The 24,739-nt window shown below is 38.1% G+C and overlaps 1 protein-coding gene across 1 annotated transcript in view; it reads left to right on the plus strand.

The window, feature by feature from the left end:
* Nucleotides 1-24,312, plus strand: part of LOC100540515 (cGMP-inhibited 3',5'-cyclic phosphodiesterase A) — a 37,146-nt gene extending 12,834 nt beyond the window's left edge. Inside the window, exons 2-10 of the mRNA XM_031553043.1 lie at nt 1,284-1,634; nt 3,910-4,064; nt 6,322-6,437; nt 10,066-10,285; nt 12,681-12,766; nt 13,233-13,402; nt 14,615-14,752; nt 19,798-19,909; nt 24,113-24,312. Coding sequence (XP_031408903.1) covers nt 1,284-1,634; nt 3,910-4,064; nt 6,322-6,437; nt 10,066-10,285; nt 12,681-12,766; nt 13,233-13,402; nt 14,615-14,752; nt 19,798-19,909; nt 24,113-24,312 — 1,548 coding nt within the window. The remainder of the gene's footprint in view (nt 1-1,283; nt 1,635-3,909; nt 4,065-6,321; nt 6,438-10,065; nt 10,286-12,680; nt 12,767-13,232; nt 13,403-14,614; nt 14,753-19,797; nt 19,910-24,112) is intronic.
* The last annotated feature ends 427 nt before the right edge of the window (nt 24,313-24,739 follow it).

A 24,739-nucleotide genomic window follows, 5' to 3' on the forward strand; every position in this document is an offset into this window, starting at 1 on the left:
AGTCCAAAACAGTAGGATTGAGTTTATATTTCAGAAGAATGGCAAAGGAAAAAATGTTCAGTCTTAGCGTGTCTTGAATCAGTGACTCCACTTAGAGTTTATGATGACAGATAGTGCACCACTAATTGTGGCTGAAATGTCACTGCTGTATTCAAAGTTCAGAACTGACAAAAGATGTTCCTGCTGCATTTCTACTCTGCTTCTGCACATATCCAGTTTCTCTCCCAGCAGATTTCAAAGAACCTCAGTCTTTTGCAATTGTATCATATAGTTGTCATTTCACAGATATGAGACATATTGTGCTTTTGGTAGTAGATTGTATATTGCTCTCTTGGGTTTCAGGACAGATGGTAATCAGAGCCACTGAATGTTGGGAAATCCTGAGGAAGTTCAAAAATGCATTCACAGATCAATCCTCTTGTGCATACACTGGAAGCCCGGTGCTCCAGCTGTGTTAGATTCCCTGTGCACCTGACTGTGTACAAAGGGGATTTGCCTAGGCCACAGTTAGTCTGAAGTGCACAATATACAGAACAGTATCTACATATACTGAGAAAGGTGTACAAGATTTGCCAGTGATACAGACTGCTTCTTGATGTTATTTCTGCTTATGCATTACTTCAGTTAACAATTCTTTTTAAATGATACATGTAAAATAGGGATACATTTCAAACCTAAGGGAAAGCAAGGACTGCTTGAACTGGTCATGCAAAACTGTAATCATTCTCATCGCATCTTTTTGAATAAAATAAGCAATGAGAAATTCACTTTCTTTCTCTTTTTTTTTTTTGTTTGTTTGTTTTTTGCTTTTTTGTTTAGCTGCAGAGTTGCTTGAAATTGAAAGTTTTTACCACTGCACCAGAATGCTGTATTTTACCATCATGGTGATACTTTTAAAATTTCAGTATATACTTGGGATTTGATCCTTTCATCTAAGCATAAGTACTGAACATAAATTAGTTGTCCTAGATCCCTCTGTGGACAGAAGAAAGGCATTTTGCAAGAGGGACTCTTCCCATCCTACGCTATGCAGTGAAATTTATTTGTGCAAATAACCCCTAGCCATTGATTGTGTCTCTGTAGGGAAGCCTGAACAATTCATTCAAATGGATTAAGTAAACTGCAGATGTCAAAAGCCAGGAAATTAGATATAACGAAGTTCTGAACTCTTTGCATATTCTGAGCATTATGCCTGATGTTCAATCTACTCAGCATGATTCTCCTTATTTAAATAATTATTTCATGTTACTATTTTTTCATTCTGTTGATAACTGCTGTAACAGAAGTTGCTGAGAAAGTTCACCATTGGAGATACTGCTCCAAGTGGTTGCAAACTTCTGTTCTCTTACCTGTACTATTTTTGTCTTCTTCAGTCTTCTGGTACCAGTATCACAGTGGATATTGCAGTCATGGGAGAAGCGCATGGGCTCATTACAGATCTTCTGGCAGATCCTTCACTGCCTCCCAACGTGTGTACTTCGCTGAGAACAGTGAGCAACCTGCTTAATACACAGTTAACCTTCCAGGCCATCCATAAGCCAAGGGTGAACCCTTTGGTATCCTTCAGTGAGAATTACACATGCTCTGACTCGGAGGAATGCCCAGAGAAAGGAGAAAAACTAGCAATTCCCAAGGTGAGTACTGGACAGTAACTCCATCTGCCATCTTATGATTTGGTTCTCCTTAAGGGATAGCACTATGCTAGTGGGAGATCTCTTCGGGCTTTTTCCTTGTTCGATTCAGGTTACCATTTTATGTATTAATTATAGTTTTCTATAGAAAGAAAATTAAACAGAATGCTTATTTCATAGTAAAACAATCCCTGCATATCCTATAACTCATGGCCAGCTAAACTTTTGTTCAGGCATCTTTAAAAGATGATGTTGGACACAAAAAATTCACACAGATGATGCACATGTTTCCTTGTGCATGCTCATCGGAGCTTAAGAGAGAAGAAATGATCAGGAACAGGGCAAGCAAAAGCTTTTCATCATCCAAACTTACAAGTCTGACTCATTAGTTCTCACGAAGAGTTTACCCTCCTACTTCAAAGATTTTTGACACTGCATGTGGGGTGACCAGAAAAATATATTACTGCCTTGACAGATGGTTTTATGAATGCTTGGGAATTCTACAGGGACATAATCACTGTTAACTGTCGATGTTTAGGAAGTTAGCAGCTAGAAAGAACAGATCAGCTTTGAAGAAGTATGAATTGTACGCTCATTGCTGATGAGCTGTCCTGCAAGGTCTGCATTTCACTTTCAAAGCCAAACCAAAATACTTTTGCCATGCAATCTCACTTGTAAAATTAAATATAGACGGCATATATTGCCTAGTGAATGCTTTTAACTTTCAACAGTTGAAATGACACAGCCAACATTCATTCTAGAATTTTCTGGCATCTGAACTGCAACACTTGTGATTCTTTTTAATTTATTTTAGTATTATGATAATTATTACCCTGCTTGCCAGTGTAACAGCTACATATATGGAATGGGTGTTTGCAGATCTTGAAGCACGAGTTCTAGTTAAGTTTAGTGCGTATGTGTACAATGACTGTACTCTAGGCTCTGAGAGGAAAGATTTAGTGGAAGAACACTGCCATCACATGAGCAGACACAGTGAACAGATTATAGTTTGCAGTTGCATAGTATCTAGTGAGGAGCAGAAAAAGGAAGGATGAAGAAATAAGTTAATGTTACAGAGGAGCAATATGACTGAAGAAATCACTGACCTGAATGCATTATGGTTCATAAAATTAATAGTTCACAGTCATTTATTTATGTGTCTAAATATAGATTTAGAGTCTTTACCTTAAGCATCGGACACAGAGTATTTGGGATAAGTTAACTTGCTAACATATTTATCTGTGTGCTTGAGCTTCATACCTAAGAGCATCTTCCATCTTAACTTTCTCAACCCTCTGGCAAAGTCAAAGTTCTTTATCACAGAGACATATTTATTTTAGTTCTTAATTATAAAAACTACAATATAATTACAAGAGAAACATCTTACAAAATCATGGTACAAAGGCTCTCTGTCGTCATCTCTTACTATCAGTGACTGCATTCCAAAACTTTGGAAAAATGAACCATGTCGTATTAGAGAAAAGGGAGAGTCAGGTGAAAGACAAATGCAGAGTGGTCAAGAAAAATCTTATGTAAAGGATGATGCTCTGTCTAAGCTTTTCAGAAGCTTTTTTAGAAGCTTGAAGTTGTGTCTTGAAGATCTCCCTACTTGTAGACTCTACAACTTCTCTGGGAACCATTTCCAGTATTTGATCACCTTCACTTTATTTATTTGTTTGTTTGTTTAGTTTACATTTGAATGGAATTTCCTGTATTTCCATTTGTGCCCACTGTCTCTTGTCACTGGATCAAAAAGCTGATCCATCATCCTCCCTCTTCTTGCATTCACATATTTATTCACATTGATAGGATCTCCCTTTGAGACTTCTCCAGACTGAACAATCATGGTTCTCTCAGCCTGTTGTTTTATGGCAAGTACTCCAATCCCGTAGTCATTTCTGTAGCCCTGATGACCTGTTTAAGTGCTTTTGGCCGCATCATATAAGATTAATTTCCAAAGAACACCATTAATGTTGTCTGTCTCCATTGAACTCCAAGTGTTGGACACTTACAGCTACGGAGTTGTGAATATATAGCTTTCCTTGAACTTAAAATAGGGAGGAAATCCTGTACCTTCCAAGCACTGATAGCACCAGCCTTTGCTGAATTCACTGGAAGACAGGCACCATATTACGTGGACGAATCCAGAACAAAGGTATTTTACCAGATACTGCCAGGCATATTAATCAAATGCTATAAAATGTTTTTCTTCTGCATGTTTAAAGTTTTCAAAAGCCTATATACCTATATAGACTCTAAGCAAGTGATTTTTCTCTAGCGCTTACGAAGAAGCTTGCCTCCAGGACTGCTGAGACGAGTGTCCTCCACTTGGACCACAACAACATCAGCCACAGGTTTACCCACACTGGAGCCAGCCCCAGTGAGAAGAGATCGCAGTGCCAGCATCAAACCTCACGAATCATCTTCATCCAGGTTACATACTACTTCATCTCTCTTTTATGCCCATCTTTGACAACATTTCTTTGGTTCTGTGTGGTGATGTCCATCACTTAAAAGTTATAACTCCAAACTATGTTTGAACAATTTCTACGTATCTCAATAAGTCAGGTTACCAAGGAAGTGTCATTCCCAATTTTAGTCAGATCATGCTGTAACTATTACTATTACCAGAAAGCAAAATGAAAACAGCAACAGCAACAAAAAACAAACTGTTCATTCTAGCAAAGTAAAGGTTTCAGAAAAGTTGAGGGTTTCTTCTGCATTTCGAAATCTGTTGACAGTAGAGAAAAAGATAGGACCTGAGAAGGCCCAACATCCATAGATGGATAATTTGGTTGAATATAGCCCCAGAGCACTACTTTTATCAGCCTTTCTATCATACAGGGAGCCTAGGTGCTCATGGCAGCTTGCAGAGTTCACTGAATGTCTGGTGCAAGAAAAATACATGGCTAGCCAAACTTCCCTTTATAAGGAGTCCCATGTATCTCAGTAAAAGTAAATACAAAGAAGCTATAATCAAATGGAAATGTTATTCCAGTTATTGGTCTGTGGTTTGCAGGGTGCATTTGATTTATACTGTTGATCCCAAATTCACATGCACTATTTAAGCATCCTAAGATGGGAAAATACAAGGGAGAAGGAAAGCAATTAAATATTATTGTTGGTCCTTTTCTACAGTTGTTATATAACTATGCTTGATGAGCCAACTGTGCAGGCTATCAATTCTTTCTGCATGTAATGTCGCCAATTGTGTAATTATAGCTCTGTCAAGCCTTCCAGCCTACTGTTTGCAGTTCTTTTACAGTAGGAGAAAGAATGCGTATTCCAGAAAGGGGAAAAATGAAGCCCATAAGTAAGTCTAGCTTTAAAAATGTTTTGTTTGGCAGAGCAATACAGATTTACTTTCAAGGAAAATAATGTTGAACTGAAGAGGAAAAAAATCCCGATTATCTGCCACTTCCCCTGTACCAAAATCAACCATACTACAGATCATAGAAAAGGGATTGTTTCATGAATTGGAGAAGAGAAGGAGTGACAGTGGAGTTAGTCTGTGGTAGTTTATGCAATAAGAAACTGTTCATCTTGTTCCCTATACACTAGATTTCCATAGTCACAGATTTGCAAAAATCTCCCTTAAATCTCTGTTTAAGATTAGGAGTCTTATATTCCTGTATCCCTTTGTCACAAAAATAGTAAGTCGTAGTCATCTTTTAGCTTTAAGTGATTTGGGAAAAAAAACTTCCCTATTCCTGCTCTCAGTCACATCTCTGTCCAGTGAATCTTCCTTAAGAAGTCAAATAATAGAGTTGTGATGGTTTATTTCTTTTCCTGTTTGGTTGGTTTTATTTTTCTTTATGGTGGACCAGTGTTTTATATTCTTTCTGCCAACTGACAACCCTCCACCACTCCAAACCAAACCAAACAAAAAATAAAATAACAACAGAAAAGATGACAACAACAACAAAAAAGAGCTGGTTTCTATCTTTCTACATTATTACATATTATAGAAATTTGAGTCAATGAAGACAACCAGCAAATGTTGATAAGGCAGTGCTTGCTTGTCCGTCACAGTAAAGTGTTAGTGGAATTAAGACACGTTTTTGCTTCTTTTCTCCCTCCTCCCCCCAAATTTGGCTAAGACTAGGCTGCTTTAAAAGCCTGTCTTCTGCCTTGTCTGAGATGCAGCACTAGATATCCAGAGCACGAAGTGCTCCACCCAGGGAAGAGGCACACCACCAGCAGCAGCAATGCAGTGCTCTGCTAAGCCTCTTCTGGTCTCCTGAAGTCTCTTCTATTGCCCAAAGGGTTAAAGGATATCTGCCTTCACAGCTGCATCAGAATCAAGGAGATATCAAGGAGACTGATTTTTCACTTACACTGAGAATTTCTGGCACTTCTGGTTGTTGTAAAGAGGTATTAAAAGACCGTATAAATTTAACATATCTCAGGCCAATTTTGAAGCATCTTTTTAACTGATCTTTTTGTAAGTAAAGTGAATAGGCGTGAGGACAGACAGAAGTCCAGGACTGCCTACATTGTAAATATGTTTTCTGAATATAATATTCCTCATGAATAGTAATCCAGCTAGCAGATAGATGCTATTTTCCTCATCAGAGATTTTGTGCCATCTCAGTACCAGAAAGTTCTTGCTTTGTCTTCTGATATCTTCAGATTTTCCATGTAGGTTTTACTATGTTGAAAAAGGCTTGTTTGCCTTCTCATTTCACAGCACTGACTCTTGGAACAGTTCCCTTCTGATGACAATCACAAAGAGCAGGTCCTTCTCTACGTCTTATGCCATGTCTCCTACCAACCACCTGAATGCCAAAAGGCAGAGCCGCCAAGGTGAGTGGTCACCCATGGTCTTGTTGGACTCACTCAACTTCTTGGGAACTCGGTGACTAAAATATGCAGCTGCTTTTATTCTCTGCCCAATCTGTATATTTTGTTATTTTTCCATCAGTATGAATATATCCATTTACTTTATTTAAAAAATAATCAGTGGCTTAAGATGCTAAAACTCACCTGATGCCATTGCAAATGTTTTGATTTTATGATTTATAGAGGCTATTCACGGCATGATAAAGCAAGTGCTATACTGAGGTTTGTTTTGATCCATGAAATTCACTTGACAACAATAGGGCTGAGAAAAGAGTATTTTCTGTAACATTTGTTAAATTAAATGTTTCTGTATGTTGCCTGAGTTTTCCTGAAGCACAGTCTGCATAATGCCGTTTGGAGTTGTAGGCAGCAGCCGACCCTTCTTAATACAGCCATATCCAAGACAAAAAGATTCTATCTCTGAGCTCTGTCTATGTATGTTCATTGTCAAGGAAGTCCTTGTATTTCTTACTGATGTTTAGAGAAGAGAAATATTTTGTTTTTATTTTTGTTCTTTACTTGGCTCATAGGACCTTTAAAGAAATGACTTCTGTTTTAACTGAGAGACTGATTTAGAGAAGGTGACTTCTTTATTGATAATGGAATGTGCGGTATAACAGACATGAAGTAGTCTTAATCCACAGTAGCGTGGTTCTCTTCCCTGTACAAATGAGAGATAAGATAACATTTACCCATACCTTAAATTGCAATTGATCACAGTGTTTTTTTGTTTGTTGGTTGGTTTGTTTTTAATTCCTCATGTTGCTTTTTTTTAAAATTCTTCATGTTTTTTCCCAAACATGGAATAATATTGAGGTAGTGTTATTTAGAAGTACTGGCCACTCAGACATCAGGTGGAAATTGATAGATGCCTGAGGCCTGGCATTGAAAAAGTCAGGGAATCCAAACTTAGAGATGAGTTTGAAGATACGGCTGCACAATTATTCTACAAATATACATATCTCTGTCACATCTCTTTTTTAAACTGGAAAGTCTTTTTAATCCCCTCTTGTACAGAAGACATGTTACAATGAAGATTCACTAGCAGAATATTATCTTACAAGGATAGCCAAACAGCAAATTGAAAACATTTAAACTTGAACGTAATGGAGATGTAGCATCAAGGATCCAGGGATTTATTGTGGAACGTAACAAATCCAATTTAGACTTATGATTTTCAGAGATGAGCACATTAACTTGAAAATGTGTAGTTAATATTTTGTACTGGGAAAACAAGACTTAGCACTCCTATCTGTCAGTTTTACATTCATCTGTTCTGCTTCCAGAAAGCATTAGTAGTAATCTGGTTACCCAAAAACATGAGCTCCCTAGTGGTGAAGGGAGAGCTCTCTTCCATCACAAGCAGTTTTTGACACTGAAGATTGATTTTGATGCTTTAAGCTGTTTACAGTTATGGATTTTTAATTATGATTTGCTTTTATGTTCTGAATAAAGAATTGCTTCAATTTGCAGTAATTATTACCAGTTAGACTGTTGTATATTGGCTCCATTGGCAATACGTAACAATTCTTGCTGGGAGTTGCTCTAGATAAATTTGTTAACCTATTAATTTACAAAATGCGTCTTAAATTATGCTTGGAAGCATAGCATTTTAAAGTACTGCTAGCTATATTTGTTTTGGCAAAACTCTCAAGTATAATTAGACATTGCATCAAAGTCACTGTTTTATTTCTTCAACTCTGAACATTAAAAATTTCTGCAGATGGATACACTTAAAAAAAAATATTATATCATTCATCTTCTCTTACTTTGATTGTTCAAGGTTCCTTCCAATAGCAATATATGTTTTCTCTCACTTTTGGCAAGAAACGCTTAAATGTCAGATTATTTAAATAGTTTATTTTTGTTTGTTTGTTTCACTTACCCTGGTAGGAAAATGTTCAAAAGACAGGAGTCCAGACTAGCAAAAGAGAGCTGGCTGTGATTAGAAATATTGTTGTGAAAGTCATTGTATGAATTCTGAAACTTCCATTAATTGTTGAAAAATACATCTATGGCATTCTGTGGCAGTCATAAAAGTTACCTGATAGCTTATACCTCAAATATAGTTAAAAATCCAATTTAATCTCTTGTTCGACTAGAAGGCTTAAAAGTGTTTTTAAAACATATTTTTGTCAAATAGAAAGCAGATCTCTCATTGGATTAGTAGCTGTAAAACAGCATTTCTGTAATTTAATTAAATTTCCATGTCATTACTATCGGATAACTTTTTAACTGCTCCATAGGATGTAGCTTTCTGATCTCAAAACTAGTATATTATCTTTGTGGAAATCACTGAATTAAGACAGCAACATGAATCTTGTTTTCCGAGGAAATTCTGTAGTCAAAAACTTAGATGATTTTGAATATCTCAAAATTACAGTATAGCAACTGTCAAAGATTATTTATTACTTATCAATGGGCAACAGAAATCATATTTTAACCTCACGTCACAGTAAGCTATCAGGAAAAAGCATTGGAACTATAGACATATCCTGCACGATTAGTATTTCATAAACTTAACCAACATATGACCTCATTCTAAGTGAATTGTGCCTGGAATGCATTTAGATAGCAGACACAATTCAAGCATAAAACCAGTTAAAGCTCCCAGTTTACATCATTCAGCTCTGGAGATGAACATGGTAGATGAGCTGGGATTGAGTTCCTACAGACTTTAGAACTAAGTTCATGAGGTATGGCTATTTAAATGCATTTCCATTAAGGAGAGATGCTTTTTGCACCTCTATGCTTTATTGTAACAGAACCGTTTTATCTGAGACTAGAAAATGTAAGCTGGATTTAAAGAAACAGCAGCACTTTATATCACACACTGGGTTCACTGATGCATTTCATCTTGGGAGTGGTGCTGAGATAGAACTGAGGACAGGAAGAACAACGCTGATGTTTGCACATGTGAATATTACTAGATTCTAGCTCAGGAGTACAATACCATGCGGTACAGGTAATGGTTATGAATTTTCCATTGTGAGGAAGTCATAATTGAAAATAAGTTCAAACTGCATCAAATAAAGGCCAGAATCAGGAAGGAACGCAGAAATGGTACCATAAGTACAATATTTTACATTAACATGATGTATAATTACTAAGAATTGCTTTTCTATTATTATTCTTTATATATTGCTAATAATCTCACATGTAGAAATCCAAATTTGCTGGGAATGTGGGTTAGCCGTTCTTGTCTCTTCTGTACATATGAAGACAGTAAAGCGAGGAGAATCTGTAGATAAGTCTGGGAACTGGCTTGTTGGAGTTTGGTGCCTCTGTTACTGGAACATACAGATATTAGTATTGATGTCCCCAGTGTATGCTTTTCATTTCATGCCTTCTAGTTTATTCATCCTACCCAGTAGGGAGAATATGCTCCATGCTTTGAGCACAATCTTCTGCAGATGGAAGCAGCTGATAGTAATGGAGCTTCTGTGACAGCCATGAGCTTGGCTGAGAGTAGAGAAGGGTTCTCTCTCTACTTTTTATTTTGGAAGCTATGCTTCTGCTTATGTATATTGTGCACTCAGTCAACTGAACTATCTACTGCTATGGTTAATTGACAAGACTTTTCTCTTGCCAGGTATCCCACCAAATATTTCACCACTCACCTCTCCATGCCATTCACCTCTTCAAGGGACGCCTGCTACGAGTCCTACCGGAAAGACATCTTCTGTGTCATTTCCAGACTCTACAGATACTGACACCAAGCAAGGTTTAAAGCCACACAAAGTCTTAACTGCTACTCAGAGTGCACCTAGCCTGTCAGAACCTAACGTCAGCCCTTCTGTTATCTGCAGCAGGTAAGATGGTAGTTTGACATACGTTGGATCATTTCACATTGTCCTCACAAACAAACTTTAGACGCATGTGCAAGTTCTTGTAATCTGCTACAGTATTGATATTTTACCCTATTTAAGTAGTTCTCAGTATGTAATTGTGTAGGTTGCTGCTACATTTACAACTTTTACATGTCTGCTTCATGAACAAATTCTTCATCAGTAGCTTTCAGATCTAAAAGTTGGATTTCGTGTTAACGGCTTGAGTTTCTCATGCCATGCTGCCAACATGAGCAATCACTTTGAGGTCATAGGCCAAGTCTTTCAAAACAGGCACCTGAGGTTAGATACAAAAATATAACTGCTAGAGTTTAAAATCTGCTGGCCTATAACCCTCTGCCTAGTGTCTGATAGAAGTGTTCCAGCAGTGCCTGAAGAATAAGGAATTCTGATGACTGGCTCAGAAGGAGTGGAACTTGTCTACTCTAAGTTAGAGTCAGATTACGTGGCATTGGGATTTCTTTCAGAACTCAGTTGCTGCTGAGTTCCTCTTACTGCCATGAGTTACAGTAATGGTTTAATTTCACACTTTAAGGCATCGTATTATTAGATTTGTCAAATTAGGCTACTGGAGCTTTCAATATATGTCCAGCTCAGAATAGCTGTAAACACTGGTATTTAGAAGCTGGCTCCAGTACAGTTTCAAATTGATCTTATCTTTTAGTTGTTACTTTTAATATAGTAGTAAGTTGTTTGTGAGTATTGGCTAGCCAACAGGCACCATGTTTGAGCTTTCACAGTGTAGATTGCTGTATTCATAGTACATGGTGCTCTGTAGTTACTGCAAAAAACCTGCCTTGCCGCAAAATAGTACCAACTCAGCAAACCCCTGCAACAAACAAATCAACTCCCTCCCTCAACAACAATTGAGGTAATAAACTCTCAATCAGATCTATCCAGGCAATGGCATCAAGACAGCAGTTTTCATTTCACACACAGTGACATATGATAGGACAACCGAGTGTGAAGGTGTTATTGAACACAAGCATGTACTAGGCAATGCTGTTAAAATAATGTTTAAGTCATGTCTCTTAATTTTGTTTATGGGTGAGACAGATATCCAGTGAAATAATGTTCAACAATGCTGTGATTAAGAACTATCTTATAATCCCTACACATAAAGGGGATTGGTTTAAAGTGTTTTATTTGGGCCACATATACTAAATAAGTATGAATTTGTATGTGATCTGAAAGCAAAGAAGTGCATTCATAATAACACTAAAGCCTTGTGACACAACCAGTCAAAAGCTCTGTTCTTCTTATTTACATTTTGGCTTGTTATCATTGACCTTATGGAAATTGTGCTATGCATATCATAACATATGGATTTGTAGTTTTATTTTAAATTCTTTCAGATCTTCATGATTGCAGGACATACCAAATTCCAGAATATGTTTTTAATGACCCTGACAAATAGGATTTCAGCCATTTTTGTATGGTGCTCTTACAGTGATGTAAAGTTTCTAGTCTGAAGTTTGACCAATTTAAATACTTTTTTAATTTTTCTCTTTGCAAAGACTATTTGTACCACAAAATATGAAGTACAACCAGAGAAAGATGTTAAAATGTCAACATAGGAAGATTTGTTATAATGCTTCTAAACATTCTTCTGTCAGGTCTGAGATACACTAATATTGGAACATCGTTACCTGAGATGTTCCAGCTAGCACTGAATTCCTGCTTAAAGGGAATCACACAAAAGGAATAAAGCATTTTCATGCAAATAAAGAACCAGGCATTTGGAAAAGCCTTACTATTGCAGTCCTTCCCACAGTGTCTGTTTTGGCAGTGATGAAGCAAATTCTGTTGTGTTGTTTTTTTTGCTAAATATCTGAATGCCAAATCAGTCACCTTGTGTTCTATCCCAGACTCCCCCTTTGTTCTGCTATAGTTGGTTTGTTGTCACTGCAGTAATGACAAAATAACTTCTTGCATTATTACAGAGAAACAATGTGATGATGTTGAAATTGAAATATGTAGCATTGTATGGCATTTTGGTAAATTTTCACTCTTTTCTTTAATCCATGCTCATAGTGCGGCTGTAATACAAATAGAGTTTTTTGTTTGTTTGTGTGTTTTGTACTGATAAACTTCTAATTTAAAAGGTGGCATATAGTTTAACTGTAGGCAACACAGATTAATTGCATTGGTCGGATAATATAAGGTATTAACATGTCTTTTTCCATTTCTGTCTTCCAGTAAAACTTCAACTCGCTCTTAGAATTTTGTCTTTAGAATACAGTCGATGCCATAGCTTGCAACATATAACTTAATCACTTATTGCCAGCAGGAATTCTTTTTGCATAAGACTATCCAATGCACATGGTCTTTATATTGTGTATGTTTCTTGTTGTTTCAGCTGCGGCAGACCCTACAATCAAATAGAAGCTGGTGATGGTACACTAGATAGAAGCGATGGTACCACCCACACCCTAAATAGAACAGGTAATTCTTTGTTGAACAAAAGCTCCTCATCCTTTAAGATGTAATAGCTGTTCACTAAAAGGGCAGATGCCTCAGTCTCACAGAAAGAAAACATATGAAGGTGAGACCACACAAACTGCTTTTGAGGCTTCTTTCCTTTTTTGCTTGTTCAACATCTGGAAAAGTCTCATGAAGAATATAGATACATTGGAAAAATAAATACGGTTTCCCATATGGTTTAACCTAAGCTAGCCAGCACAAATAATGGCCGTCAAAATTTTTCCTGGTTTTCAGTCTCTGTTCCAATTTTTTATACTCTGCAGGATATATGCTTTAATACCTTTGGACAGCTTGTTCAACTTTAGACCCAGCCAAGCAGCACATATGTATTATGAGTCAGAGATTCTGTTAATATTCAGAAGGTCACAGGATGACGTTCTTGCAGTCCTTGCTGTTCATACAATCAGCTTTGTTACTTGTTTTCTAGATGATCCTGCGCAAGCCACTTCTGACTATGAGACCAACAACAGTGACAGCAGTGATATTGTACAGAATGATGATGAGGCAGATTGCTCCAAAGAAAAGGCACGGAAGGGATCTGTCTGTAGGACGTATGCACCTGAGACCATCATTCTGCATCCTTTGATACCACCTGAGGTAGCTTGTTTAAATTCTGTTGTCAACGCCGGCTGAATGTATACAGAATCTCAAAAAAAGAAGAACGAAAAAATAAATAAATAACCCTCTAGGGCAATGAAAGATTAAGTCCATGATTTAAAGCAAAAAAAAAAGTACATCAGGCTCATACCTTTTAGTAGATTCTGAGCACTGACCACCTGTGAGGCACTAACCATATATTTTGATGAATTAGTATAAGCTTATGGATCTGGCATTTGGCACTTGTGAAGAGTTTGGCTTCTGTGTTAGTGTTGCCTTTAAAGGGAATAGATTGGAAGGAAAAGAAATTACCATCTCAGACTACCAGCATGATGTACTGTCTTCCTGCTCAGCCAGTTCAGCTTCTCGATGACCGTGCAATCTTGATAATACACAGCGAGCCTTCGTTTAAAATAAGTAAACACTTTTTTGAGGTTACTGCATGATATTATCGTCATCATATGTCTTGAATGTAAGAACACTGACAAGTGTTGATCTTCTCACAACCGCTGTATTCAGCTGTGAATTTGATTCAGAGGTTCGGTTATTTTTTTTACAAGCTGCTGTACAGCTGGATTAACAAATTTAACTTGGGTTGACCTCTTGAAAAAATCATTCTAATCTGTTGAATTGGAGTTGGACATGCTGAAAGGAGGCATTTTTCCTGACATATTTACTCATTTACAGTTTCATAGAAATAAAGGAATACAGGGAAGTGTTCAGAAGAAATGTGATAATAGGGAAGTACCCCATCTTTTGTTTGCAGGCCTGGAAAGTGGTAGGTCCCGATTTGATAAGTCTTCCCTAACAACATGCTCCATTAACCAGGATAGATTGTAATGGATGTGTCCTGATGCAGAAGGAGAAACTGAACATTTTCCCCTCTGTACTGCAGCAAATTTTACAATGAAGAAAACTCAGTTGGAAATGAATGAAAGATTCCCATGAATGAATGAATGAATGAATGTCTGTCATGGCTAAGTTCAGAGACTGATGTTTCATAATACAGAATTTCCTATCCATATGAGCGAGACAAATTATAAAAGTGTCTAGCTGCAGGGCTGGTAGAAATGAGGACAGCTCTGCTGAGCTGAATAAAACACCATTGGCTTAGAAATGATTCTGACATGACCTTAGTTTTTCAGAACATAATTTTTTTGCATGAATTGCTTCACAGAACTGAAATTTATTTTATTCTATTTTCTGGCATAGGACAAGCCTGTACTCGCTCCTGAGCCTCTGGTTATGGACAACTTGGATCCTCTAATGGAGCAGCTTAACAGCTGGAACTTCCCAATCTTCGATTTGGTAGAAAAAATTGGAAAGAAATGTGGTCGGATTCTCAGTCAGGTAAGAATGACATCTCATCTGTGATGACTCGCTAGATTATTGAGATTTGATTTATTTGACGTAGTGCTAGGACCCATAAGATGATTATCCTGTAAATGATGATCCCTGACATGTAAACTAGAGCTGACAATATGAATTCCTTGTCAATAAATTTCTTACTTTTAAATTCTCATCACTTTTAATTTAACAATGTGAAAGAAAAAAAAGCTAGATACCTATTTTGCCTGCTTCTATCCACAAACAAGTTCGCATAAACCCTTTTGAACATCCTTACCTATCTACAGGATCTGCTTTCATCCCTTACCGAAGTATTTTGTGAAATGATTTCTCATGGAGTCCACCATGGGAGTGTTAAACAGTAAAATACTCAGTTTAATGCAGGAAATCCTTTTCTATATTGGAGATTTCAGTCAGGAAGTGCAAGAAAGTAAGGTTTCAAGAAGTGGACAAAAAATAGTCTTTGCTGTATTTCCTCACCTTTAAAGAATGAACATTTGGATAGTAAATTGAGATCATTATTCTGTCAAGACTAATTTTCTATGAATCAGGATGTGAGAGCTTTATGCTCTTTCTTTTCAGATGTTGATTTTTCATTCTCTTCTCTATGTTGAATGAAGATACTGACACACTGACACAGCCCTTCTGTATTCAGCACAGTTGATATCAATTCCATAATCAGTTTCTTGGCTGAACTCTGCTCTGTGGTTCCCCTTTTCCTAGCATATTGACAAATCAGACATTTTTTTCTTTTATGGAGGTATTCAAGTTTATTAAATGGAAGATCAAGTAATTATATTTAGGATTGTGAGGAGAAAAAAAACAGCACAGGAGACTGATATAGTATCACTTTACAAGGTATTATGTAGCGATGAACACTGGAAAGAAGTATTTATCTTTATTAGAATGTGGGAAAATAAACACCCACACACAAACACAGTGGCTGGTTGGTCAGATCTGAGAGCATGGTCTGCCTTTTATCATTCTGTATTTTTCAAGTAACATACATACTTAACCAGCCTACCAACTCTCTAGGTTAGTTTTGGAGAAAGAGGCAAACTGTGGCTGGATATGGGCATTGATATATATTTACCGTTGATGGAGACAACCATGCAATACACAGGAGGCATGTGATTAACATTCTCTTCTACGTGTTCTTTGTCACGATTTTGTTTAGCAGCAAATAATCTTAAAGACTAATGAATGAAACATAAGAAAAAATAGAACATTTCTAGTGTCATAACTAGCAGTTTGAATGATCAAGTTTGAATGAACAAAAGTTTCTTCTAGCTTTGTCTGGCTACTTATGTAGGTCTTCGACAATTTACCAAGTTGCATGGAATTCTGTACCTCTCAGGACAATTTCCTTCTGCTGCCCATGCTTTTCATTAAGACTCCACACTCTGTTTCTAAACATTTCCTTCTTGATCACATTGTTCTGTGTACATTCTCACTGTTGCAGTGTCATAAAATGAGGCCTGTGAAATATAACAGAGAAACATAAATAAGTAATATTTGTGAAAATTCACCATCTTCTGTAGCAGCTGTTCACAATAACTCCCAGTGTCTTAGAGCAAAATGTAGCAAGTTCAACCTTGTTCTTAAAATAAAGATAATTCCTATTGTTCTTTCCTCCACCTACTAAGACGTTCCTAACAAAATTATTTTCAGAAGTAAGAGATCCAAAATAAGCAATTTGTTTTCTGCAGATAAAACGTATTGTCTTTTTCTTGTATCATTTCAAAATGCTGGATAGTATCAACAAAGGAAAACAAAAGCTGTAATGATTTATTCTCTGCTTTTTGCCATTAAGTGGACTCATCCATTAAAAAATAAGTAAATTAACAAGCTGAATTAACTATGTTTGTCTTGCTAGGTTAAATTTATGAGATGGAACAAAGTGGAGTTGACATGTGCCTCTAGGGAGGCATTCAGTTTAGAAAGCAAATGCTGGCATAGTGACTTTAAAGCTGCTTGGGATGTCTGTTTCTCCTTTTAGTAATGTTAAATTTATTTAGATATATAAAAAGACCCTGAACTAGTTGGTGGCCATAGAGGCATCTATGCAAAATACAGTGGAAAGCATCCTAAACATGGCACTAACCAATATGCATAATAGGGGTTAGGGAGGAATTTGCATACCAATCTAATTTGAGAAAGGAACAGCAAAGCTTCCAACTGAGATGGTGCTTCACAACAGGCCATAAAGTTAGATAATGCTTTCAGTCACACTTCTTACAACTCGTACAAAAATAAAAACCTGCAGAAGAGAAACTCATGTTCTTTGGAAAGCAAATAAAGAATGTGTTAAAGGATAGGCTAAAGTCAAGGTCCCTCTCCAGCTTTTATTGCAAAGCCTGAGAAATACAAAACATTGGTGGTACTTCTGCAGTTTTTCTACACCAGCAGCATTGAGATAGAGTGCTGTCATTGCAGTGCTTGGATGGTGCCAAGAGGAATATTTGGACATCTCATGATCGTGCATGACTTCTGAAGAGAGAAACTGCAGCAATTATAGGGGGGAGTAGGGAAATGCTAACCTAAACCTTGCACAAATCCTCTGAGACTTGAATGTATGCCCCTTACACCTAGGAGAGGAGGTATGTGTGAATGACGATCCCCACTTCTAAAAAAGCTTCCATTAGAAATCATAAGGGAGAAGCACTTGTTCCTGTTCAGACAGCAGCATGAGGGGTAGCTGTGTTATAAATGATTCACCCAAGCACTAGCAGCTGTAGCAGAGACAAACAGAAGATGGAGGCAGGAGGGAGGAGGCTGCGAGAGCAGACAGTATGAAGTGGCTGGGCATTGCCACAGCTTCCTCAAGGCTTGTCCTAGGTTGTGGGGGCTGCACCACAGCTGTGAGTCTAAATGATTACATCTCTAAATGACTTGCTTGGCTGTTTCTCTGATGACCGGAGAAAATAATGCCATTTCACTCTAAGTCATGGGGAAGAGCTACCATTCATATCCATCACAACCTGCTTATTTTCTCACTAGCTGCAGAATTTTCCCCAGAAAATCCAAGGAAAGGGGAAAAAAAAAATGCCTTTATTACATATTTTACTTAAGGTCCCTGTTCTGTGTTGGTGATGTAGCACTGGAAAGTTTGGTCTTGCAGGTTAATATTCCTTTATCCTTCCACTTTGAGGACAGAGACATTTAGCACGAAACATGGAGTTCATCATTCAGTGATCTAAGACTGGTGTGTGAAATACATTATCTCTCTGTATGAGAAAGATTGAATCGAGACTAATTCACTTCAACTACCATTCCAGATAGATTAGCAGGATTCTATGTGCCTTCTAATCCAAATTACACATAAAGACAGTCTCTTTGTTCTGCCTCAGTAGAACAGGATCTCAGTTTTGCCTTTTACAGCCCCACATTTTCTTTTCCTTCTGTGAAATGACACTACGGTTTTCACCTGGGCTGTCTCCCTCCTTTGTAGACTGCATCCATTTAAATACAGAACATTGGAAATCACAGAATCGTATAGGTTGAAAGGGACCTCTGGACATCATCAAGTCCAACCCCCTGCTAAAGCATGATCTCTACTGCAGGTCACACAGAATCGTGTGCTGATGGGTCTTGAATATCTCCAGAGAGAGAGACATCACAGCCTCTATGGGCAGCCTGTTCCAGTGCTGACCCCCTCAAAATAAAGAAGTTCTTCCTTGTGTTTGTATGAAACTTCCTGTGTTCTGGTGTGTGCCCATTGTCCCTTATCTCGTTGTTGCTCACTTCCAGAAAGTCTGCCCCCATCAACTTGACTCTGGCACTTTAAATATTTATAAACAGCGATGAGATCCTCTCTCAGCCCTCTATTCTCCCAATTGAAGTGTCCCAAGTCTCAGATCTTCCCTCATCTGGCAGATGCTGCAAGTCCGTAATCATCTTTGTGGCCATTTGCAGGATTTTTTCTAGGAGATCCCTCTTTTCTGAACTGAGGAGCCCAGAACTGGGCACTGTATTCCAGATGTGGCCTCACCAGCACAGAATAGAGGGGGAAGATCCATTCCTTAAACTTTCGGAAGGAACTGCTCACAGGTCACATGTTTATATATGTGGTGTACAGTAGGAAATAGCTGTGGATAGTCATTTGGTTTACATTAGGGTGTGAAACTCAGAGCAGAATTTGTAATAATTTCTTATCAGTATAGCACTCATCCTTTCAAATGTGTCTTAAGTTGCTTAGCTCTAGACAGACCATTACCTGATAAATGGCATGAAAAGGACAATATTTAGCTAACAGCAGTAAATAAATGAAGAAGCTGAAAGGCTTTGGGGTCTGATCTGTGGAAGAAATGAAGAAGTGATACAGTAATTTTAAAATGTACCATTATTTTCTATGTTCAAGCTTATTGTGCATTTTGTCCATTTTGTAATTGTTCCTGTTTGCATTTCTGAACTTACATCTCTCCTGAACACCCCCTCACTCAGCCATCACATTCTCCTTTTTGATATATTCTCTCTTGGATGTCTATAGCAACTTTAAGCTGCTTGCTGCCTCTGAAATCCTAAAGTCATTCTTCCAATTTTATTGCCAAAATGAGAGGTAAAGGAAGGAGATGATGCTGAGAATCCCAATCATTCTGTCCTGTTTCTCATTCTTTCACTTACTCCCTCTTTTTCTGGGAAATGAATTGTCTCACAAATGCTTCTTGAAGAAGTTTGTGGGGAAATTTTCCCAAGACACTAAGGAGCTCTGGCTATTTGCCTGTGTGTATGCTTCTGAGGTGATGGCAGAATATGGGAGATCCATGTGCCTGAAAGGAAGAGAAGAACATCTGGAAGGATGTATTGAAGGAACAAGAACGGTTTGGTAATGATAAGTTGTCTGTTTGTCTGTGCTACGAAAATGCAAGTAGCTGCTGCTATAGCTGAATCAGATTATGTGCTTGATAAAATACTACCAAGAAAGCAGATTTTTGTGGGATGATTGGAGAGAATGATTTTTATATGTAATTTTTAGATTATTTCTGGACGACTTAGCAGAATAATGTTTCTTTTTTTTTCTTTTTTTCTTTTTTTCTTTTTTTCCCCAGGTATCATACCGGCTTTTTGAAGACATGGGGTTGTTTGAAACCTTTAAAATTCCAGTGAGGGAATTTATGAACTACTTCCATGCCTTGGAATGTGGATACCGAGAGATACCTTGTAAGTAAACATTCCCAGCAGATATTAGCACTTCCTTAAAGCTTTGGGTATTTTCCATACACTTAGTTATTGAAGCATTTTTTCTCTTATTATACCACGTACTTCTTTTTTTAAACAAGATGCTCTTTTTCATTAACCTTCTTATATGTTAACTGAGATCATACATTCTCCATGCATATATTACTTACATTTACCACTGCACATTGTTTCAGAAGACATTTGTGCAGTGTCTAACACAAATAAATAACAGAAAAGGGTGATTGAAAAGCTCAATAGCAATAGCTGACCGTACTGTATGCATGAAATCATTCATGCTTTCTTGATTACTAAGAGAGGAATATTTTTCCTGACTTCTGCTGCATCACTGACAAATAGATGGCTCTTTAGTCAGAGGCCGGTTTTATTCCATAGCCTCACTCATCCTCTTTCATTGCATTTGCTGTTTCACATTGTTTAATAATAATTCATGGGAAATATTTTTGCAAGCTTGCAACCAGATGGAACTACCATATACAAAGAACAGTTTTCTGATGACATGTTTTCTGATGATGCAAGCATATCCCTGTCCTAGCTGAAGTTCACTGAAACATTCCCCTCTGTGAGAGATTTGGATTTTTTACTATTTACAGAAACAGTGCTATGTTATCAAAATAGACATGCATTGTAAAGGAGAAAAGGTAGACAAAGTAGTTGGGTGCCTCCTGCTCTTCCTCAACTACGCCTAGGCTAGTATTTTTCAGTGTGAATCATTTATTCACTGAAAAGCCTGCTTTCAGTCATCCTCAAAGTACTTGCTAATTCAAATCTAACTTAACGAACTACTTCAACTGTGAAAGACTATTTTTCTCTCCGGAGAAGAAAGGGGGTTATCGCCCTGTTAGCTGGCAAATAAAACCTATGCTGAGAAATATAAGACACCCTGTTTACTTTCACCTCCCAGAAAAATGTCTGCAAAATTGATATAAGTCATATAGTCTCACTCTTAAAATATTAAATATAAATTGGAACAACTAAACAGTGAGGAACTGAAAGCAAGCTGTCTCAGGATGCCCTCCAGCCAGCTGATTTGGACTCTCTGTTGGGAAAGTGGGACAACAAATTTCAAATCTTTCCCTGTGTTTGAATCTGAGAGGGATTATAAACAGCAGATTATAGCCTGAGGCCTTGTATATGAATGTCCGGCAGTCTTTCCTCTTTGTTTTCAACAACTTTCAACATTTCTCTACTCATAGGGGCTCAGGAATTTTTGTGAATCTAGCCTTCCATTTCTGCGGCTTTTCTTATGTGTATTTCATTTTATAACCAAATATTTTGTCTGATACATAACTAATTTACCTTTCAACTTTTTATTTCTGTGAAGGAGTAGAAAACAAAACAACTTGCTTTGATTGAACAATGAAATCAAACAATGAATTGAACTGAAAAATGATGACTATTCCAGTTGGATTAAATTAGTACAGATGTTTATCCAGCTTTTATCCTATAGAAAAGCTTTAGAGCCCTGTGCAGAACTTGATTTTGCATGAGGAGATTAGTACTTCAAGAAAGACAGGAAGGAGATCTCTTCCTTATTTTCCTTTTTTATTTCCAAAATATATCCATTCCTATGCTGCTTACCATTTTGTTGTTAAAAAAATAATTAAAGAATTGTAGCTAATGATCACTAACAAATATTTAAAGGGGAGGATAACAGGAGAGCAAGAGAGGAAAGTGAGGGGTAAATACTAGGGTCAAGTGGCATAACATTATGCCCACATTTAGTAAGCAAAGTGACTGCAAACTGTAAATATAATAAACGTTTGAGTATTACAACCATCTGCCCTTGGCAGGTAGAATTCTAGGCTGACTTCTAGGCTCCAGACCGCTCACCAGTTTCGTTGCCCTTCTCTGATATATTCCAGGGCCTCAATGTCCTTTTTGTAGTGAGAGGCCCAAAACTGAACACAGTACTCGAGATGCGGCCTCACCAGTGCTGAGTACAGGGAGATGATTACCTCCCTGCTCCTGCTGGCCACACTATTTTTAATGCAGGTCAGGGTGGTGTTGGCCTTCTTGGCCACCTGGGCACACTGTCAGCTGATGTTCACCTGAGCATCAACTAACACTTCCTATTCCCTTTGCTCTTCACAGTCATCCAACCACTCATCCCCAAGCCTATAGAGCTGCACGGGGTTATTGTGGCCAAAGTGCAGGACCCAGCACTTGGCGTTGTTGAGCCTCATCCCATTCACCTCAGCTCCAGTGAACCAGCTTATCTAGGTCCCTCTGAAGGGCCTCACTACCCCCAGGCAGATCAACACCACCTCCCAATTTGGTGTCATCTGCAAACTTACTGAGGGACACTCAATCCCTTCATCTAGGTCATCAATAAAGATATCAAACAAGATGGGCCCCAGTACCGACCCCTAGGGGACACCACTTGTGACGGGTCGCCAGCTGGACTTAGCTCCATTAACCACTGCCCGTTGGGCATGGCCCTCTAGCCAATTCCTTACTCAAAGAAGAGTATACCTGTCCAGGCCACGGGCAGCCAGTTTCCCCAGAAGAAGCCTGTGAGAGACCGTGTCAAAAGCTTTGCTGAAGTCTAGGTAGACTACATCAACAGCCTTTCCCTCATCTACCAGTCTGGTCACCCAGTCGTAGAAGGAGATGAGGATGGTCAAGCCTTTCATGAACCTATGCTGGCTGGGCCTGATCCCCTGGACATCACTCACATGTTGTGTGATCTCACCCAAGATGATTTGCTCCATAACTTTCCCTGGTACCAAGGTCAGGCTGACAGGCCTGTAGTTCCTCAGATCCTCATTACAGCCCTTCTTGTAGATGTAGTATGCAATTGCTTTGAGCACTGTAGTGTTGGGTCAGTAAAATGGTGAAGTTCTCTGTGCCTGAGCAGAGGGTGCCACAGGTATAAAAGCAGGCTGCTTACATGTCTTGCTACTCCCTCAGAGTACAAAGGTTTTTCCACCTCTAATTAATGCAATCAACTTTACTCACTGCTTCACAGAAAGGAGTTCTGAACTTGTGCTGGTAATTTTTCTTAATGATAGATATGTGACATCTCCAGTGCTATCCCAACTCTTGACTGTTACCTTCTTTCTGTAACATAATTCCATTCCTATGAAGACTGTTCCAGCATTTAGTTTGATTATGAGACACATATGGCTGATTAGCATTATCCGGGCGTCTCCCATTAAAGTGAATGATTACCTAGAGATATAGCCAGCTCCTCTGAGTTAGAGGGATGAGGATAGGCTGCCAATGCAATCCCATATTTTTCTTTTTTGCTCTCTGCTATGCATTTGTGCAGAAGTCCAGCAGAGGTAGCATAACCACAGATCATAATTTGGAAAAGCAGATTTCTAAGAGTGTTATCTAATCACTATACTGTCTCAAATTAGCCTAAATTGCAAGTTGAAATACTTGTCTTTCAGTGATTCTGCCCCAGATGTAAGCTATGGTTGTGGTGCAGCAGTATTACTCCTCTTCAAGCATCATGTTTGCTCTTGTTGGTGTATATTTACATGATGCTCTGTGGTGAACTAGCATGCAATTCTTTTTTCAGTTACTTGTGTTGATTGTTTATCTGGCCTTGAAGGATTTGTGGGAAAAGCCTTGAAGTGACTTATCTCTCATTTCTGCAAAGAGAACTTGTAGCAAGCCAGATAACAGGAGCTGGGGCCTCAGCTCTTAATCTCTGGTCAGCAAACCACAGAAAAGAACCTGGTTTAACTGTGCAACATGCACGTATCCTGAGCTTGATTTTGTGGAGCTACCATTAGCAAGTAGGTTGAAATCTGGCTACTGAAGACTTTGAGCTTTTTCAACTGATTTCATTGGAATCAGAGGTTAACAGTGAATATTCAACTCAGTGGCATTTAACTAGCAAAAGGTAGCCACTGGAGTGAGGAATAGAGCTAGAAGACTTATTGTTTAATACTTTCTTTGCAAAGTTTCTGCAAACTGCTCTGCTGCTATTTTTCTCTTTCTGGACTGATACGAAGACTTAGAGTTGAATTTGCTTCATCTATGGTAAAAGAAAAGCTAAGCATTTACAAAAGACAGCTGTTATTCATGGTTGTGATAACATTGGATTTGTCTCTGGCTCAATTGACTGCCATGCAGTACCCACTAGATGGTGCTGATTTCCCTCTGTCAGAAATAATCATGTTTAATGGTGAAGTCATTTGTTTTGTATCACAGATCACAATCGAATCCACGCAACTGATGTTCTGCATGCCGTGTGGTACCTTACTACTCAGCCCATTCCAGGACTCCCAACTGTGATTAATGATCACGGGTCAGCGAGTGATTCAGGTATATTTAAATATACAAGTATATATGTTGTATTTTTAAAACTTTTGACAAAATTTGCTGGAAGAAAGCCAACAGCTGAGCAATGAGTGCTGTACTTGTTATAAAGAGTAGTACATTGGATGCTGAATGTATGTTTGTATAACTTAGAAGAGAATGGAATTGGTGTTCCAAAACCTAATATTTTATATTCAGTGTGTGAATGCAAACCTTTGTGGTTGCCCTTAATAACAGGTGTTTATTACCATTTGAATTTTACAGTAGGTTTTCTTCTAAGAAACTGTATTAGCAGTGCTTTCCATTGCTCCTATAAAGATGTAAACCTTTAAGTCTTCAAACCCTGCATTATTTTGCTATTATGAAGGCACAGGAACACACAAGTGGAGGCATGCACTGTTGCTTCGTGGTGGTTGTGAAGTGTCCCTTTGCCATTCCTCACTGTCCCCAAAGAAAGAGACTTGCTACTACCTTGCAAGACCATCCATCTGCTGTCTTATGATTCCTACTTACAAGCAG

This window comes from Meleagris gallopavo, chromosome 1 (genome assembly GCF_000146605.3).
Source record: "Meleagris gallopavo isolate NT-WF06-2002-E0010 breed Aviagen turkey brand Nicholas breeding stock chromosome 1, Turkey_5.1, whole genome shotgun sequence".
Taxonomy (NCBI): Eukaryota; Metazoa; Chordata; class Aves; order Galliformes; family Phasianidae; genus Meleagris; species Meleagris gallopavo.